Source organism: Erithacus rubecula (genome assembly GCF_903797595.1).
Source record: "Erithacus rubecula genome assembly, chromosome: 5".
NCBI classification, from domain to species: domain Eukaryota; kingdom Metazoa; phylum Chordata; class Aves; order Passeriformes; family Muscicapidae; genus Erithacus; species Erithacus rubecula.
The window spans coordinates 16147530-16169598 of record NC_136687.1 but is presented as its reverse complement, the minus strand read 5'-3'; the positions used below and the strand labels follow the sequence as shown (position 1 = coordinate 16169598).

Sequence of the window (22069 nt, the reverse complement as noted above, 5' to 3'; positions counted from 1 at the left end):
AAAGTTAAAGAAATATGACTTTCCTACTTATTGTTCAGGAAGATTTATTCACTTGTGTAAATGAATTTTAAAAAATTGCCAAGACCTTTTATCTCGTATAAAATAAATCTGAAGATAAATGATCTTTTCCACTAACATCACCTATCATTAAAGTGGCTAAATGAAAATCAAAATGTGTTGCTATTTAGTGCCTGCTCTCCTTTTTACGGGAGATGAAATTGAGCATGTTTACTGGGCAGGAATTGTCAGCAATGCTTCGATTTATAGCATTGTCCAGGATATAAATTAACAACCACCATGTGTTTTCCCTCAGTCTCCCTGGAAGATGGTAGTCCCAAAGTGTACATCTCCAGCTTGCTGTGCATGCTTCTACCCTTCCTTAAAGAAAACCTGCAAACAATTTAAATTATGTTGCTTTGAACTGAAGTGCAAATATTTTTCCATGTCCCTGTAAACTGGAGTGCATGTGAGAATGAAACAGCTGGAGGTCTACCTCCAGAAAACCCCCAGGGATGTGTCACACTCATTTCTCCAGTCTATGCAATCTTGCTTTAATAAATTGGTAATAATAATATGATGAAGTGCTCTTTGGTGTTGGTTTGCTGATTTTTTCAGAGGGTTTTTTTTTTTGTTTTTTTTTTTACACAACACCTTGCAACAGAAATTAAAATAATCTTCCATTCTGACAGTTTCCTATTTTTACATGGTTCTTTGTTCCTCAGAGAGAATGGGGGAGGATACAGAGGGCAAAAGGGAAAGGTGCACTCTGGTGAAGTCTGTGTTTCAGTGTGAATCCTACACAGTCCTTTCAATGCTTTTGGTTAAATGCATTGCCCTGACTTGCACTTCCACGTGTGCAGTTCAAAAGAGCAGAAACAACAAATAATGTTTAATTGAGCCAGATTGTTGGGGAATTTTACAATAGTGAGATGCATTAGGGACAAACATAGAAGTAGAAAACTTGCCTTATTTGTTGATAGCCATGAAGTAATGAAAATACAGTTACAGCTCTTTTGGGGAGGACGCATGAGTCTTCCTTGCAAAGCAATATATAATCAGTGTCCCAGGGCAAAGATGGTCAGCAAATACTAAATTTCTTGGGAACGAAGATGTCTAAAATGGTGATAGCAGTCTTTGTGCTTTATTCCTGTTGTGTGCACAGGGGAAAGCTGGGGAAGCCTGAATAGTATGAAAATTATATAAAACAAACAAACAAACAAACAAAAAACAACAACCAAAAAACAATGGAGGAGTTTCTGCTTTGAACTGTCCTAGTCCCACCTTCTGTGATAAGGTCTGATTCAAATCCTCCCTAAATCCATTTAAATATTCCCTTCCAAAGGATTTAGAGCAGTCACCCCTTCCAGCTACTTTAACCCCCCTTTTACTTTACTGCGTTTTCTCATACAGGTATTGAGGCAAGTGATTTGGATAGAATAAAGTAAAATAAAATTAAAATAAAATAGTAACTGACCCTTTATACCTTTCTGTGGCTAGTTCTCCCATTCCATTCCTGCTCTATCATGTTTGGCCCTGAGTCAGAGGTGAAAGTACTGACAAATTTCTCCTCAAAAGCACCGCTAGAGGAGGGTCAACCTCTAAAGGTTTACAGCTGTGCTTTGTATAGCTAATAAGCCCTGGGCTAAATGCTTATCTTCCTTTATTTCACTTATCTGAACTGGGGATGGAGGGAGGATGACATCTCTTGCCATTTGTGCAACTTTTTTAGATTAATATTGCAGCTCCAAGAAAAATGAATAATTGGACTTTTCAGCAGGGAGTGGAACCACAAAACCCATAGGGATTGCTGTAGCACTAGTCACTAGTTTGCATATTGTGAGTTAACTGCAATTCATGAAGAGTTCTGGCTAAAAATAACTCCAGCACTCAATTTTGGCTGGCAGGAACTACTAGTTAAGAGGTCAGGCAAAGCTGTTCCTTCAGAAGCCCTGTCTGCATGAGACTGTTGGCTGTTGCAGTGACGTATTCCCATCTCTGCTTGGCTTGTCCTTGGCTGACTCAGGAAAATGGGGTGCAGGGACTGTGGGGAGCTGGGGAAGGGGACCTTTGCTGCAGCCTGGGAGCTGCAGAGGCCAAGCAGTGAGTGCTGGCTGCTGCATGAGTGGAGCTGTGTTCTCCACTGACAGGAGTTTCTGCAAAAGCTCTCGCTCTTCCACAGGCAGGCATAACCCTATAAAGGGCAACTCGATCCATAGGTGTATTTAAAAAACCCACAGACATTAGGTGTTTTGTGTGATATCTTCATTTTATTTTGTTTGCCTAAAATTGTGGCAGAGCAAATCTGTGGCCTGTGTTAGTAAAATCCCATCAGATTACTACAGTCCAGAATTATTTCTACATTATACTTTGTTTTAATATGAAAAGTGCCAAGAGCTAGGCCCAAGAAAAAAGGCTGACTCAGTTCCACTGAGCTCTGTCTGAAGAAAGTCGTATTTGAAGATGAGAGATGTGTTGGTAAGGCTGTCTGTCATCTCTAGTGTATTAAAAAGAATTGCTAGGAGGCACTAAAACTGTCCACTGCCTTTCCCTCTGTTCCTTCACTCAAAGGTGCTTCATTCACATTGACTTTACCACAGCGGTTTTGTGTAAAACAAGATTTGATTTTAGAGTATTTAAAGGTTACTGTTCTCTCCAGTGCTGTGCTGCAGCCTTGTGTGTGCTCCACTGCAGTTGCCTTGCCAGCCATTTTAGAGAGGAGATAGCCTGTGTTATGGAAATGAGAGATTTTTCCTGCCTCTAGCTACTGCGAGCCTTGGCGTGGTAGAGCTCGCTGACCTCTCCTGCTCTGCTCTGGCAGCCAGGGCATCACAGCTCCCCTTCAGGCTGGGAGGCCCTGTCTGGGTCACTAAATGGCCAGATGGCAAAGCAAACCCCCAATGCAGTGTGACAGCTGGGTGGCCACCTCAGTGCAGGCTGGTGGCTTTGAAGGCTGATAGCTCCCTCAAATTTCCTTATGGTTGCACCAGGGGATCTTTTCTCTACCCTAAGATAACAAATCCATGGTGGTTGTTCATGGGATCATCCTCCTCAGAGCCCTCTCAGGAAAAGTCAGAAAAAACTAGATTGGCAATCTATGAACAAGTCAGGGAAGAAGAGCTCCAGGGTAATTCTCTCAGGGGAAAGGGTGCAAGGTGGATGGTAATGTGAATAATGAGAAAGGTCTGGGTGGGGTGTTCCAGAGCTCTGCAGAGTGCTCCAAATACAAGGTGTGTTCCTGAAGCTTCCCCGTGTTCTGCCCTGTGTGGCTGAAGCTGGAGAAGACAATTGCCTGTCACCAGAAGGGCATGAGCATCCCAGCAAGGCTGGGAGTGTGAGAGGAGGGGCACAACTTCTGAGCAGGCACAGATATTCCAGACCCCTGGACAGGAATGTCAGAAACCAGTTCCTTGGGTCTGATAATATCAGATATGAGCAGGTTTTGGTCTCTTCCCAGGGACTTGAATGTGTGGAAGGATAAGGGGATAATAAGAACTTTATGACTTCTTTTGTTCCAAGGAAATATCAGCAGTGAGGTGAGTAAAGGAGAGATGATGAAGATCTGCAATGGTCTGCGATTTTGATGTGGTCCTGCCTGCTCTGCCAACCTTCAAGACAGTGCAAAACTGGAATCTGTCTCCTTGGCTTGTCTGGGTGTCTGTGCTCAGACAGCACCACAGCCTCCCCAGGAAACGGATGTGTTTACATGGCTCTGTTTCTCAAACATAGAGAGGTCATAAATTTAAAGGTAGATACCCTTTTACAGATCAGTCCTTCTATGAAACAGTAACACCCAAATGAAAGACATTGTTTATATTCCTTTTTGCAAGCCTGACAAGCTAGATTTTCCTGCAAATCATAGCAAATGAGGGTTCTGGAGAATGCTCCAAATGTTGGAGGGAAACAAGTGGCAAATATATTTTTTACATAATCAGCTGGAATGTGTTAGTTGCTCTTGTTTATAATAATGAGTAAGTGAAACATGCTTATAAAGAGGGTGATACTCAGGGAGGTATAAGAAAAATTGTAAGATTTCTAGTAGTGGGTACCTGTGATCCTCCTGCTTCACTTGAACACTCCTGGAAGGTTTTACTACAAGCACCCAGTTACAAAGAGTCGAGTGTCTGCAAGCCTGGTTAACGCTGATAATCAGGTAATCTGTGCTGATAGTAAATAGTCATAGTCAGGTCCAGTAGCACATGAACAAGCAAGTGGTTTCCCCTGGCATTCAGTGCTGTTTATTTGAGCCCTCAGTCTGTGGAGGCAGATGTGGCAAAATTCAGCCTGGTGTCAGTAATGTCAGTAACGCACTGCTGTTCGGAGAAAGTTATTTTGGACTCTTGAATGTACAGCTCCTCAGACCCAGAGCTGGGCCAGGAAATAACTTGGCTCTTGAGTTTTTTAGAGGGCTGGTACAGAGCACTATCTTGGGCTTCTCTGTTAAAAAAAAAAAAAAAAAAAAAATCTCCAGTCATAACTGCCCTAACAAAACTAGAGGGAGCAGATGGTTTTATTCCATTGTAGAATTACTGCACCAATGAACCCAGAAGTTCAAGGAGTTTGATTCACTGGCTTTCGCTATTGAGGGTGTATTCTGGGTAGGATGAACTGGATAAATAAGGAAAAGAAGATGAGGAAGGGAAAAAAAAAAGAGCAAACAAATAGGATAGAAGTGAAACAGAGAGAATGGACAAATTGAACAAATACAGAACTGCAAAAATAAGAGTAAAGATGCACAGAAGGAAGATTTTTAATAAAAAATTAATAGGGTACATATACTTTATATAGAACACCATTCACGCTAACACACCTTTGGAGTGCAGTTTGCTCTTTTATATACAGCATTGACTGATCTTCTGCTGTAAGGCCATTCACTCTTGAAGGGTTGAGCAGAGAGGGTTGAATCAATGTGAGAACTAATTTGCAAACCTCATCTGTCTGAAACTCCAGCACTATTTTTATGTACAAGTTTGTTTGTCCTTAATCCACTGGGAAAGTATAAAACTTTGCCAAAAATCAGTGAGTACATAGTCTTAGGGGGCAAGGAAAGAAAATAGTTTTTCCTCAGTGCCATAATGAAGGGGCTAAGTTTTGGTCATGAGGTCTCCAAAATCAGTAGCTCTTTTGAGAAATCTACAGGGAATAAAAATCTGACCCATAGCTAGAAAATGTGGGTGAAAGAGGAGGAGAAAGAGATAAAATGATTGCTGAATCCAGGAAAAAGTCAAGGACAGAGGGCTTGAAGGCTTTGGTCCTTGATTTGTATTTCCTGTTGTTGCAGGCAGCCATACCTTCCAGTCCTGTAAGAAAGGTACCCGGACTTGGGAATTAGTCCCCAAAAGTTGCTGGAAGGATTACCAGAATTTTCTTTAATCATGGCCATTGAAGAAGAAAAGACAAAATCTGGAGATTGCTGGGGGCTGGTACAGACTAACCTGAAAACAGGAAATGCAGTGATTGAGAGGTGGTCTGATAAAGGACATTTCAACAGGGCAGATTGTGTCAAACAGACCTGCAGACTTTGTCAGCTGAAGGAGGGTTTTCTTTGTGTGTGTTTGTTATGGAACCAAATATCGTGTGTGTATATGCTCAGATATTGCCCCACAAAAGATGTTTGTGCAATTCTTTAGTGTTGTCAAAACAGAGGGAAGAGCATTGCTAAAGCTTCTAGGGAATGTTCAGAAGACAAGGTTTCCTTTGAGGAAGCAGCTTAGGTGCTGGCTGGGTTTCACAGGCTTCATTTGCATATGTGGAGGCTGCATCGTTTCCAAACTACACCACCACTGCAGCTGTCTTCCTTGCTTTTCTTCTCCTTGGGGCACTATGCTCAAAACCCACATTAAAACATGAGAAAAAAAGATCCTAGTGGGTAAATTTATGCTATGGCTGGGGTTAGACACTTCAGTTAAAAATAAATAAAATTCTTGTTGAAATCTCAGTCTTTTGTAGTTGGAGTTTTGCTTGGCATCTCTTCCAGGTAACACTGGAACTGCTAGCAAAGTTCAAGCTATGATGTGGACAGGGTCATAGAAAAGCTCTGGGGGCTCTGCAATTATTACTTTTGGTTGCTCCATCTATAGTACACTAGAAAAGTTCTATCTCTGAAGCTTGTATGGTGAGAGCACCACTAAGGTCACAGTTTATATTTATCAGTTAACTTGCTAATTTGAAGGGAAAGCATTGAAGTGGAAATGTAGAAAATAGAAACAACATGAGCAGGTCAAAATATCCAAAACAGCAATATGAAATGTTCCAGTGTAAGTATATTTCTATAAAAGGTGTGAATGAAACTTCAAAAAAACCCCAGAAGATGGATTCGGCACAGTCAATGAACGCAATTATAAATAGGTATTGAAGGAGAATATTCCACCAACCCTGGATCCACAGATAATAATTAATAAGAACCAACTCCACTCCAGGCAGGCAGGTGCCCAGTATTATTTCACAGTTGACTGTTCAGGGGGTAGACGTACTCACCTTTGCCACAGATCTTAATAATTTACTGCAATTTTATCATTAAATCAGCAGATAATTGGGTAGGAAATTAGGCTCTTTTTTTTTTTTTTTTTTTTTTTTGTCGTGAGAGCAAAGCAATACCGTTAATTTAATAATTTGTAGGAGAGGCTTTCTGTAGTTATTTGGTATTTTGCTGTGTTTTTATTAATTAAGTAAAGTAAAAAACAATGCCATTTTTGCCATCAGTGCTTGATGAAAATATGACAGTGTGATGTGATTTGCAACTTAAGCACAAGCTCGGAAAAATGTACATTTTATCAGGACTGGCAATAATGAATTACAAGGAAACCCAAATAAGCTAAGAATATATCTGAGACCTCCTACCATTTCTAAAGGTTCCAGTGTCTGTGGGAAAAAGGCTATTTCAAGAATTGTACTTCTTATTTATTTTTTTCTTCTCAGCAAAATTGCCATAGCTTTGTATAATAGTTGAATTCATTTAGTCTTTAGAATACTCAAGTTTGCAAATAACAATGAAAATGAATATTTCATGACATGGAGGATGATAAGCTATAGTTTTGTAACTTTGACTGGTAGCCCAGCACAAGGGAGCCAGCATTTACATTCCAAGAGAATTCTTGCACCCAGATAATTAAAAGAACTGCAGCTTAAGACAATAAGCAGGTAGGTGGAGGTAGTTAAACAAGACCTTTATTTTTGGGTTTTCTTTCCCTGTTCTGGACAGCAATTTGCAGTTCAGTTGGTACATGGAATTTGCTGTGTACGCAGTGCTAAGGGGCATCATAAACCAGTTGCACCTGCAGCAGCCCCTATTGTCTGGGAAAGGCTTTGACGGGGAGACAGGTGTTAGCAGCGTGTCTGGATTTTCACACGGCCAGAGATTTTTAATGGGTTTGTTCTCGATGGACACAGAGCGGGCTCGGGTCGGGAGGGCACAGGGCAGCTCGCAGGGGCCGCGGGGGTCGCGGCGGCCGGGGCAGGACGGGGGCAGCTCCTCCAAGAGCCGCGGATTTTGGGGAATGCACCGAGACACAGCAGCTCCAAGTACTGTCGTGTATCCGGGAGCAGGATCAACGTTCCCCCTCGGAGCAGGTGAGATAAGTGTAGGAGCGATTTTTATAGATGCTGAGTCCATTTCGGAGAAATGCTGGGGGGGCGGGTGTGGGGGGCAGGGTTGCCGATATATTTACCGTGGAAAACCCAACTTGAGTTGCAATTGTCCGTGAGAAACCATAACCTAACTAAAATACTTGGGGACATGCGAATCCCCCGAGTGCAAAAAAATGCTGGGAGGAGGTGTAACTTTTGCCGAACTCTGGGATAGGCTCTCCAAAGGGAAGGGCGGCGGGGGAGCGGAGCGGGCACGGGGAAGGCGCTCGGGCTGCTCAGAGCACGCAGGCTGTGCCTCGGCTGCGAGCCACTTCACTTTTTCTTTATTATTAGCACAGCCTATTGTGCGCTGGGCTGCGGGGGGAAGACAAAGCAAGCAAGCTAAGAAATTAGAAGAGCCGGGGAGGGATAGAGCTGCGCTACGGCAGGAGCGGCGTTGCGGGGGTGTGGCGTGGAAATGCGCTTTGAATCGCAGCGTGTTGCCGCGGCCGCCGAGGTCTGAGCGGGTTTTGCGAAGATTTCCTTCACTTGAGGCTGGGTCTGCCCCTGGCTGACGTCACGGGCCGGAGCAGCGGCTCCAGAAGGCTGGATGAGTGACAGCCCAGCCTACTTTTTAATAGCTTTGTCATGTGACGGGGAACAGTAGTAAGACAGGTGCCTTCGGTTCACTCTCAGAGAGGGTCTCGTTGCCTGCATGAGTGTCCGCTGCCCGCCTGCCTGCCTCTGGACTGTAGTTTGCCAGCTTTCCTGCCGTCGCTCCGCAGCTGGATGGCGTGGGACATGTGCAACCAGGACTCTGTATGGAGTGATCTCGAGGTGAGCGGTGCGGGCCGTGGGGTGCCGGCAGCTGCCGGGGGCCGTGGGCTCGGCAGGCACCGGCAGGACGGCCGAGGCAGCGCACTTTGCAAACAAGTCCCTATCTTATCTTGACTCCAGTAAGTTTGCTATTTTAAGGTTACTCCGCGATGCCTTGAGCAAATCAAAGCTGAGCTCGTGTCATCAGTATAGTATCTCCTGCAGTTGGAAACTATTTTCATGTGCCTCTGGCTCGCTTTCCCGTCATATGCAATATTTATGCTCTAAGATATTGATATGAATCGGTGTCTGAAGTGGCGTTTCCAGTGGCGTTTAGTGGCCTGGTTGGAAAAATGCCATGTTTGTTTAGAATAAGACTTATATTGCTTTAAAAAAAAAAAAAAAAAAAAAAGTTATAATTAACTCGTGGCTTCGTATTTTAATTCCTTGTTTCACTGTGCTCTGTCGAAGGTTTTTTCCTTGTTTATCAGCTGCAGAACACGAGCACGCAGGAATGAATACCCTGTTGTTTGGCTTTAGATGCTTTTAAAAGAGATTTCTGGAAGGAGACGTTTCCCTGCTACTTGTGGTATTGGAATGCTGACGCTGTAGCTAATGCCCCGTAGAGCAGGGTTCGCAGTCAATCTGAGTAGTCCAAGGAATGGTTAAATCCCACTGTACAGCAGAGACAACAGGATGAACCATGAGAATAGAGTTTATGCAGGACTGTGTGAACTGCTGCTGCTGCTGCCGCTGCTGCTGCTGCTTGTGTAAAAATAGACGGCAATACATCAAATCCACAGCTTCTGCTGGCTACAATTCATAAAGGAAAAAATAAAAAAGGCAAGCGGCCCCGTGGTAATCTCTGGAGTATAATGTGAGGTTGGAGGATTTCTGCATGTTTGCATTCAGCAAAATGGAGCATTACCTGAAAGTTTGGGCAACTTGCGAAGCGAGGCAAACTTTCCTTGGACCCCATGGAGAGGAATCCCGAATACAGACCTGCTCAAAGGAACTAATCCTCTGGATTCGGGCTTGGAATAAGTGCTTAAAATGCTTCCCTTGGGCAATGGGGGAGGGAAAAACAGGTTACAGGCAATGCTTTTTAAATAAGATGTTCATACTGTAGGGAGCTACCCATCTAAACGGAACCATTTCCATGTTCTCCAGTAAATTTTTCCTATCTGGCAGAGCATGTGTGTGCATTCTCAAGTAATTTTGTCATGTTTTCAATATTTGCAGCTTGCCATTGTATCCGCAGATTTCTGTTTGCATATTGTAATTGCTCTTATCTTGTTTTGATTTCTTGGTAAAGTGGAATAGATATGGATAATTCATATGTCCTGTAGCTATTATGAGTCAAGGCAGTAAGTGGATGACTTTCTGGCTCCAAAGTCCTAATTGTTTCTGAGTAGCTGGAGTATCCTGTGGGTTGTTGTCTGGCTTGTAGCATGGGTCTCAGCTGCTGTAGCTTCATTTTTCCATCATGTATTATTCTTAATGCAGCTAGGAACTGATTGAGGAACCAGCTTATATGGAAATACTGAAGATTTATTTTAATCACTAGAGTTCCTGCAGTAATTTCAAGCTAGTAACAGAATAGATAATTTATGTCAATGACTTTTTCATAGTGCAGAGAGAAAAAAAAAAAAGAAGCAAAAAAAGAGTTTGATCTTGATATTAATTGTGTGGTGGATGGATTAACTGTGGGGAGGATTTTGCCAATGTGCTCCTGCAATGCACTTCCTGTAGCAGCACTAGCATCCGCATGCTGCTTTGGCTCAGGGGATCACCTCTGCTGAGCTAAAATAACACAGGCAGCAAGTACTGGAGGCAGCTTTCATTTTTTGAATCATTAATATTTGCTGTCAATGTAAAATGTATTATATTCTCACTCACATAATGACAGGACAGCATGTTGTTTAATAAAGGCCTGCATCACTGTGGCTGATCAGCGTCCCCAGTGCTTCACAGCTTAATGAAGGTGATGTACAGTAAGGTTGCAAAGATTGATGGAGAGAATCCACATGACACATTTTGTCAAGACTTTCTTTCTATCCTGAGTTCATCCCCTTAGCACTTTGAAAAACTTGTTAAAATAAAACAAAGATTATATTTTCATTAATATAATTAATATGGCACAAGTCCAGTCTTCTTTTTTTCCTTTCTTTTTTCTTTTTATTTTTTTTTTTAATTTACCTTCAAAGGCACAAAAAATGCCAAAAGGTTAATGGAGAATTATACTTAATTATAATGATTCATTACCATCAGTGCAGTTAAGCTAATTTACTGTTTGCGCCTGAACTAAGAGAAGAAAGGTCTGTTGGAGTGAAATAACGCACAGAAATTAGCCTTTTGTGTTTAGTGACTGCTTTATCCTCCTTGATGTTACTGTAAAATTAGGACTATAGTTATGGAATAACTATCATATCAAATAGCAGTGGGAAGACAGTAAAATTTGTGCTAGCAATGCAGGTGCACCTGTTACAGATGTATAGGCAAACAGCAAATATCAGCGTGTCAGATGAGGACAGTTTTAGGACTTGGAGTGTTAAATCTGGCATCATCCAAAGGCCAAATATAAATTAATAACAGGAACACTTGCTGCTAATGTGTCTCAGATTAATGTGCTCTGTGTGCTCAGAAGCATAATGTCATATTCAGAAACATTGATTTTATTATCATGTCAACATTGGCAAGGCATATATACTTCATTTCAGCAGTTAGATTTTTAAGTGACATTGCAGTCACTATAGGTAAATGAAAGCTGCAATAAGCGGGATTTTTTTTTTAATACCATTGTTTACGTTGCTTCAAAAGCCCACTGTAAGAACTTAAAAATGCAGATTACAAAAAGTAAACATGTTTAAGTAGGTGGTTCACAGGGTGAAGCTATTTTTATAAATGAAAGCAGTAACAGATCAGCAGGATACTTTAGAAGTCTATGGCATCAGTTATAAGCTACTGACCTCCAGAACACAAACCTGAGAATGATGCTGAGAATCTACCTTTTCAGTCAAAAACTAGATTATCCTTTAATGAGATCAGAGATTTCGGCCAAGCATCAAAAAAGGTCATCTCTGTGTTACAAGATTGCTGCCAGAAGGTTGTGTCTCACACGGAAGAAGAGGAAACTCTAATTTTATTTTTTTTTTTGGTTGTCTTTCGCTCAAAATAATGGTAAAAAATTCAGATTTTATAAAAAGTTAAGATTACTTAAGTGCGATTTTGACTTCTTACAGTTCTACAGCCCCCTAAATAATGGGAAGAAAAACAACTGCTATTTTGGATCCCTGTTCTGCAGCCTCTCAGTCCCTTGCCCCTTGGCCTACTGTGTGATTATCTTGTAGTGTCCTGGTAGACGTAGAAGTTGTCTGGTAAATTATAGCTCACGCCAGCTGCACCGAGTCTTTGTGCCAAGAGGCAGACTCTCCGCTCGGGCTGCGCTGCTGCATCCAGCCCGTGCGCTGCAGACACACCGCGGCTCAATGAACTGCACCTTCAGCACTCGGCCCTGCTCCCTGGGGAAAGGCGGTCCTTGCCAGACTGACATAACCCCTGTTGAGCAATTCACATCCATGGACACTGTCAGTGCCCTGCAGACATCTGCCTGCAGAAAGTGACGCTTTCTCCATTGACTTCAGTCCAAACAGAAGTTGAGAAATCACTCGAACCACTCGGTCAACTGACAGGAGTTGAGGAGGTCCTGCTGTTGGCCATCCTTAACACACTGCTAGAAACACTCAGGGTAGATGCCCTTAGACCCAGCTGACTTTAGATGGCTTTTAACCATTCAGTGCCTGGTGGTGTGCAGTTCCACGTGTGCTTTGCAGCGTGCCCACGTTGACGTGGATGCTGGGAGATGTCTTACGAGGATACACAGTGCAGTGCAGTAGGAATTGCTTAACTGAGCAGCATTGACATATGGGACTCAGCTATTTGCCAAACTGTTACTACGTGTTTTCTATAATTAGGAAATGGTTTTGGTGGATACTCTAACATTTTAATTGCTGTGTTGAAGTGGATGTATGTTACTAATTTTTTCTTCCATAGTAGGTCAGTCAATAAATATCCTATCTAGCTTCATACTGGCATATAAAAGGATACTTACTCCAGGTTTGTTTTTATTTATCCTCACTCTCTTCCCAAGTTGTGCAGACAAAAACATTTTGCGCTGCTGAAGAGGATTCCTGCAGACTAGACTTTGTTTACTGCCTCAACCAAAATGTTTCACAGACCCTCTTTTAGGATTACTGAATCAGAGGCTGCTAGAATAGGAAAATCTATTTGGTTTTCTGTGTACAGCTTCATTCTGAGGGATGTTTAGAAAACTGGCTAGGATGATAGATGCATTTCACCAAGCAGGTGAACAGGCTGCTTGAACTATGTCCATCGCAGAGAGGAGAGTATAGGGGTATTTCAAGCCATACTTTGGTTGCCAGGACTCTTATGCAAAACTGGGTGGCTGTGGTTTGTGCATCAGGAAAAGAGCACTGCAGCATCACTAGCCCATGCTTTTTTATGCCCATATGGTAGCCACCATCATGAGAGGCTGTAAGGATTACAGAGAGGCTCTGTAGAAGTGAAAGTATGACTGTCTCCAGCTTGAGCTAGCCTCCAGGGCTGAAGGCTGTAACAGGCTGTGCCTCTTTAACCTGAATGTATCAGGAAATGCGTGACAGACCTTGCCCAGAGGTATTCATCTGTAACTTCTACCTGCACTGCTTCACTCTGAAAAGAGGATAACACCATACTTTGGCCTCTGCTGTTGGATTTAAAGTTTGAATATGATCATTATTGAATGGTATAGGGAGAAGGAAGGTCATCATCCCTGGACAGAGATGTGATAGAGAAGGCAGCTTATGCCCTGCTGTTTTCTCTGCCCCTTTACATGCCTGTATAGAGCTAACAATAACTAAATACTATGTGTTTCCTTTTTCAGAAAACAAAGTCAGTCCTAGTGACCCTATGCCATAGCTTAATTGAGGCTTAATTCTTACCACATGATGTTAGTTAATAGATTCCTGGTAATTAATGAAATTAATAACACACTATTTCTGTGTTACTCTATCCTGCAGTGTGCTGCTCTGGTTGGCGAAGACCAGCCTCTTTGCCCAGATCTCCCAGAACTTGACCTCTCTGAACTAGATGTGAACGACCTGGATGCAGACAGCTTTCTTGGGGGGCTCAAGTGGTACAGTGACCAGTCAGAGATCATCTCCAACCAGTACAGCAATGAACCCGCCAATATATTCGAGGTAAGGCAAGATGATGCAAGTGCGTGTTGCAAAGTCCTTGCTTGCTTTTTTTTTCTGATTTTTTTTTATATTTTAAATTAGCCTGGTGGACAACAGTTGATTATTTTTCTGCCATTAAGAGACAAGAAGACTGCTGGTGTATTACAGGTTCTGACTGGTTTCTTTAATCCTCATGATCAAAACTGGACCGGCGATCTGAGGGGTGTGGGGGGAAAGCCTTAAAGGGGTTTAAATGGAACTTCTGATTTTTGAGATGAAACAGCTAAAGAGTGCCAAGAGCACACTGCCCTGTGGCATCACGATGAGGAGTTGCACTATTGTCAGCTACAGAGCAAAACAGAAGTTGAAACCTGTTTGTTGTCTTCCACTTGAATTCCTCGGCAAGAAGCAGAGTGCTGCACAGCAGCTGGCTGATGAGTAGCTGGAACATTTCTAGTAAAGATTTTTACCACTCAGAGCCTTACTGTGCAAGTTACTTGCACACAAATTGAGATGTCTGCAATTTGTTTGTGTATGGAGGAGAGGAAGGGTGAGTGTGTCAGGGAAGGCAGTCAGTGAGGGCTGTCAGTAGCTCAGGGACCAGCTCAGCATTCTGATGTTTCATAGATCTCCTGGTGGAGAGCAATCTAAAAGTAAAATTCAAAGGGTGATAGGAGAGATTTAATTGTCTTCTTTCCAGTTGTGGATTGGAGGTTAGGGTGTACGTGAGGATCAGGGTCTACAAGAGGAGGGTTATTGTCTCTTTGTCTTGGGTCTTTCTTTTGTTGTGTAATGCCTTCATAATTCTCCACCTTGTGGTTTTGGGCAGCTGTGCCCCTCCTAAACTTTAACCTCCTTCCCTCCTTGTTGATAGGAGAGGCCATAGATCGTTCACTGACTGGGAAATTGGACAATAAATTGATTAGCTGGCAGGAAAACCTTGTACAAAAGCAAGCTATGAGTGCTGTTTCTCACACCAGGTACCACAGCTTCAGAAAGTACAGCTTACCCTGCTGATTCTGGAAAGCTCCAGATTATCATGGTAAAATTTTAAAGGCTGGAAAAAATTCACTGAAATGGTAGAGTAAAATGCTTCTCTAGGATATATAAATGAAATATGAAGAAAATTCTTCTTCTTTTGTATACAGCTCTAAACCCACAGTGAAGTCCATGATACAGGTTAATTGCTCTGGATTTAAACCAGTGTAACAGTGAAACTGGTCTTCTCTGTTTAGTTTCTGTAATTTACATCCAAGTAACTTGGAATTAATTTTGTTTGAATCAAAATAGCCCTGCAGAGTCCTGTGCTTAGACCCATTTTTTTTCTTTGGTTGTTTAATGTTCCACACTTTGTTTTACAAAGTTTCCAAATCCCGTCAGGTTCTTGAATTGCAGTTGTAGTGCCTCGGGCAGGGTAGGGCATGTTGGTGGCAGGGGGGCAGGGTCCACATTTGCAGTGACTCTGGTGGAGACTTGTTTTGCTTTTTTTTATGACTGAGGACACATATTTTTTCCACATTCATCAAAAGCCAAATGCAGAAGCATTTTCCTTTAGGAAAAATCAGTTGAAGATGCAGAGTTTCAAAGTGTAAGTTCCAGATTAGTAATACAATTACGTATTTACCAAATCTAAGCATACAGATTATTCCAGTAAAGCCAGTGGAACTTGACCACCTCATTGCTTGTCCTGTGTATTACTGGCCACAGCTGCTGAGTGTAAAGCTGTCTCAGATAGGTAGTGACCATTCCCCTACACACCTTGTGTAGGAAACAACATGCAAACAGCAGGACAGCCAGAGAGGCTGGTAGTTAACCTCTCTGGGAGATGGTGACAGGAGCAGCATCTCATGGACATGTTTGGGTCTGCCTGAGAAACAGGGGCAGTGCAGCTGGGGCAATGAACCTACACAGCAAGTAATAGGTCAGAAATAATCGTTTGGAAATGAAATGTGCTGCTTCTTTCCTGACACACAAGTTCTGTTGTTTTCTTTCCTCACACTCATTGACTTCAGCTGCAGGCTGCAGTGCTGTCTCATCACAGCTTGGCCCATACTTACCTGTAGGGACAAATTGTGCCCTAATGGTATTTTACAATACTGCAGTGCAAAATTAGGCTATTTTCAGCTTCTTGGAGTGTTGCATTTCCATTTCTTGGTTGCTTGGCCTAGGAAGATGGGAGTGAAACAGTTACTTTCTCCTCCTGTGCATTAACCCTGCCCCATTCTCCACAGTGCAGCTGGGGATACTTTGCACTGTTTCTTGCCTCTGCCGCTCAGTAATGTGACGACTGGGGGTGCTCAAGATCAGAAGAAGAAGTCTTCTTCCTCCAGAGACTATCTCACATAGTCTGTGAGGAACTATTTGTTTTAGCTGAGAGAATGGAAGTTTTGTGGAGTTTCTCATTTGGTAATCGCTAAATTTTTCCATATTGATTCTCAATGGCTTTTTAAAAAATGAAATAATATCTTTTTAAACTTTTTTTTAAACATTTTTTCCTCTCTTTTGATTTTAGAAGTAGTATGTTTTATTTAACTTGAGCTTCCAGATGAGGCATTGTCATGCAAAAATAGAAATACAGCCTATTTAGGGTAGAAAGGAAGGAACCAGAATGACAAGCAAATGATGGGAAGTACACAAGGATCATTACTTGCACAAGCTGTACAGTGCTAATTGCCAAATCTAGCCTTGAATGAAACACACTCTCCTTTGAGGTATTAATGCAGTACATGTGGCATTATCTGCATGAGGGGCAGTGTTCAAAAGCTCTTTACAAAGTTCCTGAGTGTCTGTGGTGCACTTTTTTTTAAGAAAGGTTTGTATTTCATAAAGTGAATTTTCAGTCTTTCTGCAAATCATGTTCCTGAAAGCTCACTTGAGCTGAGCACCCACAAGCTTAGGCACTCCCAGTGGCACTGGTAGTCTCACAGACTAGAAATGATTCATAGTTATGGTAGCAACCAGGAGCCAAGTGAGATAAAGGTCCAATTAGCCTAGATAGTATGTAAGTGTTAAGTATAAATCCCTGCTCTCATCCTCTTAGGTGTGATGAGATACTGGCCTTCACTCCAGGATTAAAGCACACCAGTATTTTGCAGGCACACCTAATTCATCCCTGCACATCCTGCTCACATGCCAATGTAACCCATACAGGTTCTGAATCAAGCCTGTACTGCCCCAGCACAGAAGCTTCTTACTGGTGTTTGTGCTTATATACATTATGAATTGGTGATTTCTTTCTATTCACAGCTTGGTCACTTCTGTTTTTTCACCTAATTTTCTTTGCCTGGTGTTTGAAAAGATAAAATGAAGGAGTTCTTGCCCCTCAGGGCACTGTCTATTGACACAAGTTCATGAAAGTAAATAGTTAACAAGTCACCCAAGCCCAGTTATTTAGATGGTTTGCTGTACCATTCACTTTTATGATTTGTTTTTGTGGAGAACTAGACTTTTAAAAATTGTATTTGCAAAACATTTGACTTCTTTCAGAAAATCTAAATGGTTACATTTTCATTCTCAAAGCCAATATTATGTGAAATTGTGAACAAACATACAACTTAAGGTGTTATGAGTGAGAAGGCTTTTTGTTCATGAAAACTGTAGTCCCTTGAGGCTTCTTGAAATATACTGTACCATATCATGTAAGATTATTTATATGTTAAATTACTTATGGTCCATGCCTAGCATTATGGAGAGAAAACATAGCCACAGTGAGTGTTTCTCTTTGTTAGTATTTTTTGCAAAAATTGTAAGAGAAAATTCAGCCTGTAGAGAGGCAATAACCTGTTAAACTACAATGAACCTATGTAAAGTTATAAATATTGTACTTGGCAAAGCATTTTTTTTAGTCTTTAAATAGACTTCAGAAAATCCACACTGCTTGCCCTTCTGCAGATTTAATCTGTTTACATAATTCTATGTTCTAAAGCAATGCTCACAATATTTGATGACTTTGTTTTTAATTGTTATATAGGTGTATCCCAGATTACTTCTCAAGGCCATTCTGTGCCACATATTTGGAAAGCCTATAAAGATAACTATGTTTTATTGTAGACTGCCAAAAAAGGCTGTATTACAAGCAGTGAGAATGTGAGGAGAGAAAGAAATACACAATGAAATGCAGACTGTCTTTTCCCTGGCAGCAGGAGCATGCATGGAGATGAATGATTTCTTATTTACTTGGAAGGGGTTGTATCAGGGAGATGATGAGTTTTGAGGGTAGCCTTAAACATCACCAGGGTAATTTGCATTGGTTCAGATTATAAAATCCCTCATGTTCTGTGGTGCTGCCAGTCTCTTTCACCATTGCAGGTTATTCATTCAAGGTTTGCAGCCAGATTGATTAATGAATTACCAGATCTTGCGTAAAATGACTTGGCCTGACTTTTAAACAACCACCAATGTTTTTTTTGCCAGTCTTGTGACTGGTGTTAATGGGTTCCAGAGAACTGAGCCTATACAGAATTTCTGTAGTGGCCTTCCCTAGCATTTTTTCCACTTTTTAATTTTCTCCAAAACTAGTAGCCCAGGGCAGGCAGTTCAAGGAGATACAATCTCAGGGAAAAAAAAATACATAGTAGTCAAATCCTTGATGGCTGATGCCCTTCAGTGCCAAATCAGCATGATTTATCATAGCCATCTATTCAGCACAACAGAGGCTGGAGGTGAGCTGCATGGTGTACCTCACACAATATGCATAACTAGAGCTCTGAACTTTGAAGGAAAGCCTCAGAGCTATTTGCAAAGTGCTGGTGCTTAGTGAATACTAAATTACATTTAGGAAATAGTCTACTGCTACCAGTTATACTTCATTTTTATTCTTGACACAGACACCTAAATCAGAGAACAGTAACATTTCAGAGATTATGGTAGCAGTTTGGGTATGTTCCAACACTATAATAGGATCAGAATTTTAAGGCCTTTTTTATTATTACCAATAGTCACTTAGTTTCTACTGCAGCGTACTTTGTAGGGAATTACAGCTTTTACTAAAAAGATTAAAATGCTATTATGCAAATGATTGCAGTATGTTATTATGTTTACAAATTAACATCCATGGCTCAACACACAAATTAACTAACTATTCCATCTATATTATTAAGGATTTAATAAAGTAACTGTTGATAAAAATGAGGAGCTTGAAACAGTTAATAGGAGCTGATTGTGATTTAACATAGAACTTAAACATTGTGTTTAATGTTCTAGATGGCATAATGGCAGAATAAAGCTTATCAAAGTGCTTGAAAGGACTGTGATTGTGTGCACCACATAACAGCCTGTCTGAGGCCCTGGAGGGCATGAACAGAATAGTTCTGGGTAGTAGTGTAGAGCAAAGTGGTGAATCTGGAACCAACACAGGACCAAGTCATAACAACATGTACTTTCCTGCTCTAATAAGTAGGCTTTTTTGAAATTCAGGTTCATGCAGATTGAATGTTTTACATTATAAGCACCTGTATTTGGGTATTTGGTAAATCTAAAATGAATCCTGTAATGAGCTGCTTCTATGGCAAATTGGATGTCATTGCAGAGAGTATCACTGTATGGTAAAAAAGGGGAAGGCTGAGTTCAGTCTGAGATGACTTTACAAACATTCCAGCAAGTTGTTATTCCTAACAGTTCATAAGAGATCATAAAAGCAAACAGATAAGAGCTACTGAGGTCCTAGAGAAATGAATGTACAATATGTGGTTATGGGATAGATTTAGTAGTGAAACAGGCAACATCACAGGTTTAATGCAACAATAAACATAAAAGGCAAAAGATGCAGATTTGGGATAGGACACTTTATAAGAGTGATAAAAAGTAACAATGTATCATAAAGCCTACTTGTGAAACTAGGAGAAGACCCTCATTTCCAGGGAAAGAAAATAGCAGACAAAAGTGCCCGACTTTTTATATTCCTAATGAAGGAATGTCACATTTCTTTTGTGTTTGAATGCATTACCTTTACCAGTGTCTGTGGCCTGACTCGGGGTTCTACATCTGCTGAATGGGAGACCAGCACAATAGCATCCTGTCTATGGGATGATGTATGTAAACGATAATCTGTGATTAGCTGTGCTGACATTTAAAAAGGCTCAAGCAGTAAGTGGAATTTATTTTACTCGAACCAGCTGCTATGTAATTGGAAAGAGTTTATGCAAATGCTCTGTATCTAGTGTTACCAAGGTGTGCTGCTGCTCCTTTTTTCTTTCCCGCTTGGACAAACTACAATGCTTTAATGCAAGAACCACCTGGTGTCTTGGTTGAAACCTTCAGGCAGGAAAGAAGTCCCAAATGAGCAAGAAACCAATTGCTTTGAGAGTTTATTGTTTGATCTATGTGGCCACCAAGATTGTTCCCAGATGTGCAATCAGAAAATGGGATCGATCCACTTCACGGTGCCCCCTGAGCAGCCATGGCTCGAGATGCTCACTGTGCTGCTGCTCTGCAGAGCACCTGTCCTTTGTCTAAGGGGGAAGACTAGCACTCACCAGAGCAGTGGTGAGCTAATGAGACCATTAGACGGATACCTTGCCTTTGTTAAAACCAGCCCTTGAGGACACTGTGTTTCACTGTGTTCCTACTGGCTACGCAGCTGAATACGAACTGGTGTCAGCTGCCATACAAACAAAAATGTTATAGCCTCCTTTCACAGAGGTCATCCTAAATCCACTTTGGTCACAGTCACACTCCACATCTGTTTTAGTGAGATGCAGCTTCTTAAGGTGGCATTTGGACTTCATAAGCACGCAAACAACCGAGCTATAAATTGCTACTGCTGGAGTTATTTTGAATAAGTGTATACTGTTTCATATTTATAATGGTGAGACTTCATAATATTCACAGTGAATATATAACACAGATCAGTTCAACAAGCATGAAATTGTATGTTGTCAACTTGTCATATAAATAGAGCCATATTCTAGCTTACGATAATGTTGAACTAAATATTTTCTCCCTGGAACTGCAGAGGGGGTTGCAAAAATATGGGACAGTAGCTCTGTCTTTTGTTAGAAAAACAATCCCAGACTCATTGCTAGTGGGAAGTAAATATTTCTGATAAGATTCTTCTGATTTTTAATTCGCCATTGGCTTACTAACAGCAACAGAAAGTTTGTCTTTCTCAGAAAAATGCTAATTGGTTAAATTAAATTTATTTCTGTTAATGGATTTGTTTGTAGTGTAACCTCTTTTCTTTTTTTTCATTGTTGCTATTTTTGCTCAATGCATCATTGCTAATTGCTACTAAACAGTCCATCTTAACCCTGGCATGCTCTTTCCCTGCTGCCCCATCCCACTTAACATTAACTGTCCCATGCCATTACAGAAGGATAAAATTATCACAAGTCTTCATTGAAGAATTCTTTTTTCTTAGTGCCACTAACCTATTGTGCATGTGTAGGTCAGGAGGAGGAAATTGCACAGAGCATATTTGTGGTAGGGAGAAAGTTTTGATATTGCATCATGATGAACTGTTTTTTTCCCCATGAAGAGAGAAAAATACAAAGAAGAGTTTTTATGTGTCGGTGAAAACTTACCTACTTGTAGTTTTTGTTGTACTGCTGGGTAATCCTCAGGTGCACTGGAAATTTGCAGCCTTTCTGGAGGAGTGCCCCCTGCCAGCTTTATAGGCCTCTTTTTCTCCAGTGTCTAATTTTTATTTTGGTAGCTTTGTGCAGGTGCATGCAGGATCGTGGTGCGAGTGATGGGCTGCAGCCCTGGCAGGCGTGGAGCTCTGTGTGTGCAGGCACACTCAGCCGTGGAGGCTGGTTCAGGGCTCGGTGGAAATCATCCCCTTTGCAACGCATAGCTGCTTGCTTTGGCTGAATTTTCTGTTCTGCCACAACAGAGCAACAGTCTTGCTTCATAATGATTGAGAAATTAATTAGCACTTTGTGGCAGTGATGAGTCTGAAGGGCCATGATTGGAGTTTGCTTTTTACCACATGCAGTAATCACTGGGTTTTGTTTATGAAAGCACAAACCCAGAACCTATTGAGATTTTGGTGTTGTCATGAAGCGTGAGCTGTGTGATGCACTAGAATAATACTTCCATTTCCTCACACACATCTGTGCTTTTGTGCTTTACTGTGAGTAACACAATGGGGTGCTGGTCCATAATGGGTACTTCTAATCACTAAGACGGTAATCAGAAGAACAGAGTATTTTCTGTGAGGAGCCACGGTGGCAGCCTCAGGCAAGTGTTGTTGCCTTGTTGATTTATGGCAGGTTTGAGTTGCCTGAGCTGCTCCCAGCCATCCAGTTTATCACATAAAGTTTAGGAGGATCATTCCTTCCAAGGATATTACAGGGCTGGAGGTGTCAAATGGGCAGAGAGAACTTTTACTTCTGGCTGCTGCTATAGCTGCTCCTTGAAGGCTCAGAGATACTAAATCTTTATCAGGATTTGGAGAGGCCCCCATCACACAATGTGAGGGACTGCAGATCTCTCCTGCAGGAGATACACTTGAA

The 22069-nt window shown here is 41.6% G+C and overlaps 1 protein-coding gene across 4 annotated transcripts in view; it reads left to right on the top strand.

Annotated features, from left to right (window-relative positions):
• The window catches only part of PPARGC1A (PPARG coactivator 1 alpha), a gene marked incomplete at its 5' end in the record, with an annotated part of 361086 nt that overhangs the window by 284934 nt on the left and 54083 nt on the right, over positions 1-22069 (top strand). The window contains 3 exons of one of the 4 annotated variants that reach the window (XM_079305341.1): positions 7455-7566; positions 8260-8400; positions 13458-13637. In XM_079305341.1, coding sequence (XP_079161467.1) covers positions 8353-8400; positions 13458-13637 — 228 coding nt within the window. Of the gene's footprint in view, positions 1-7454; positions 7567-8259; positions 8401-12231; positions 12262-12295; positions 13075-13457; positions 13638-22069 lie in introns of those variants that run through there. The other 3 variants (XM_079305343.1, XM_079305342.1, XM_079305340.1) reach the window with 3 other exon arrangements.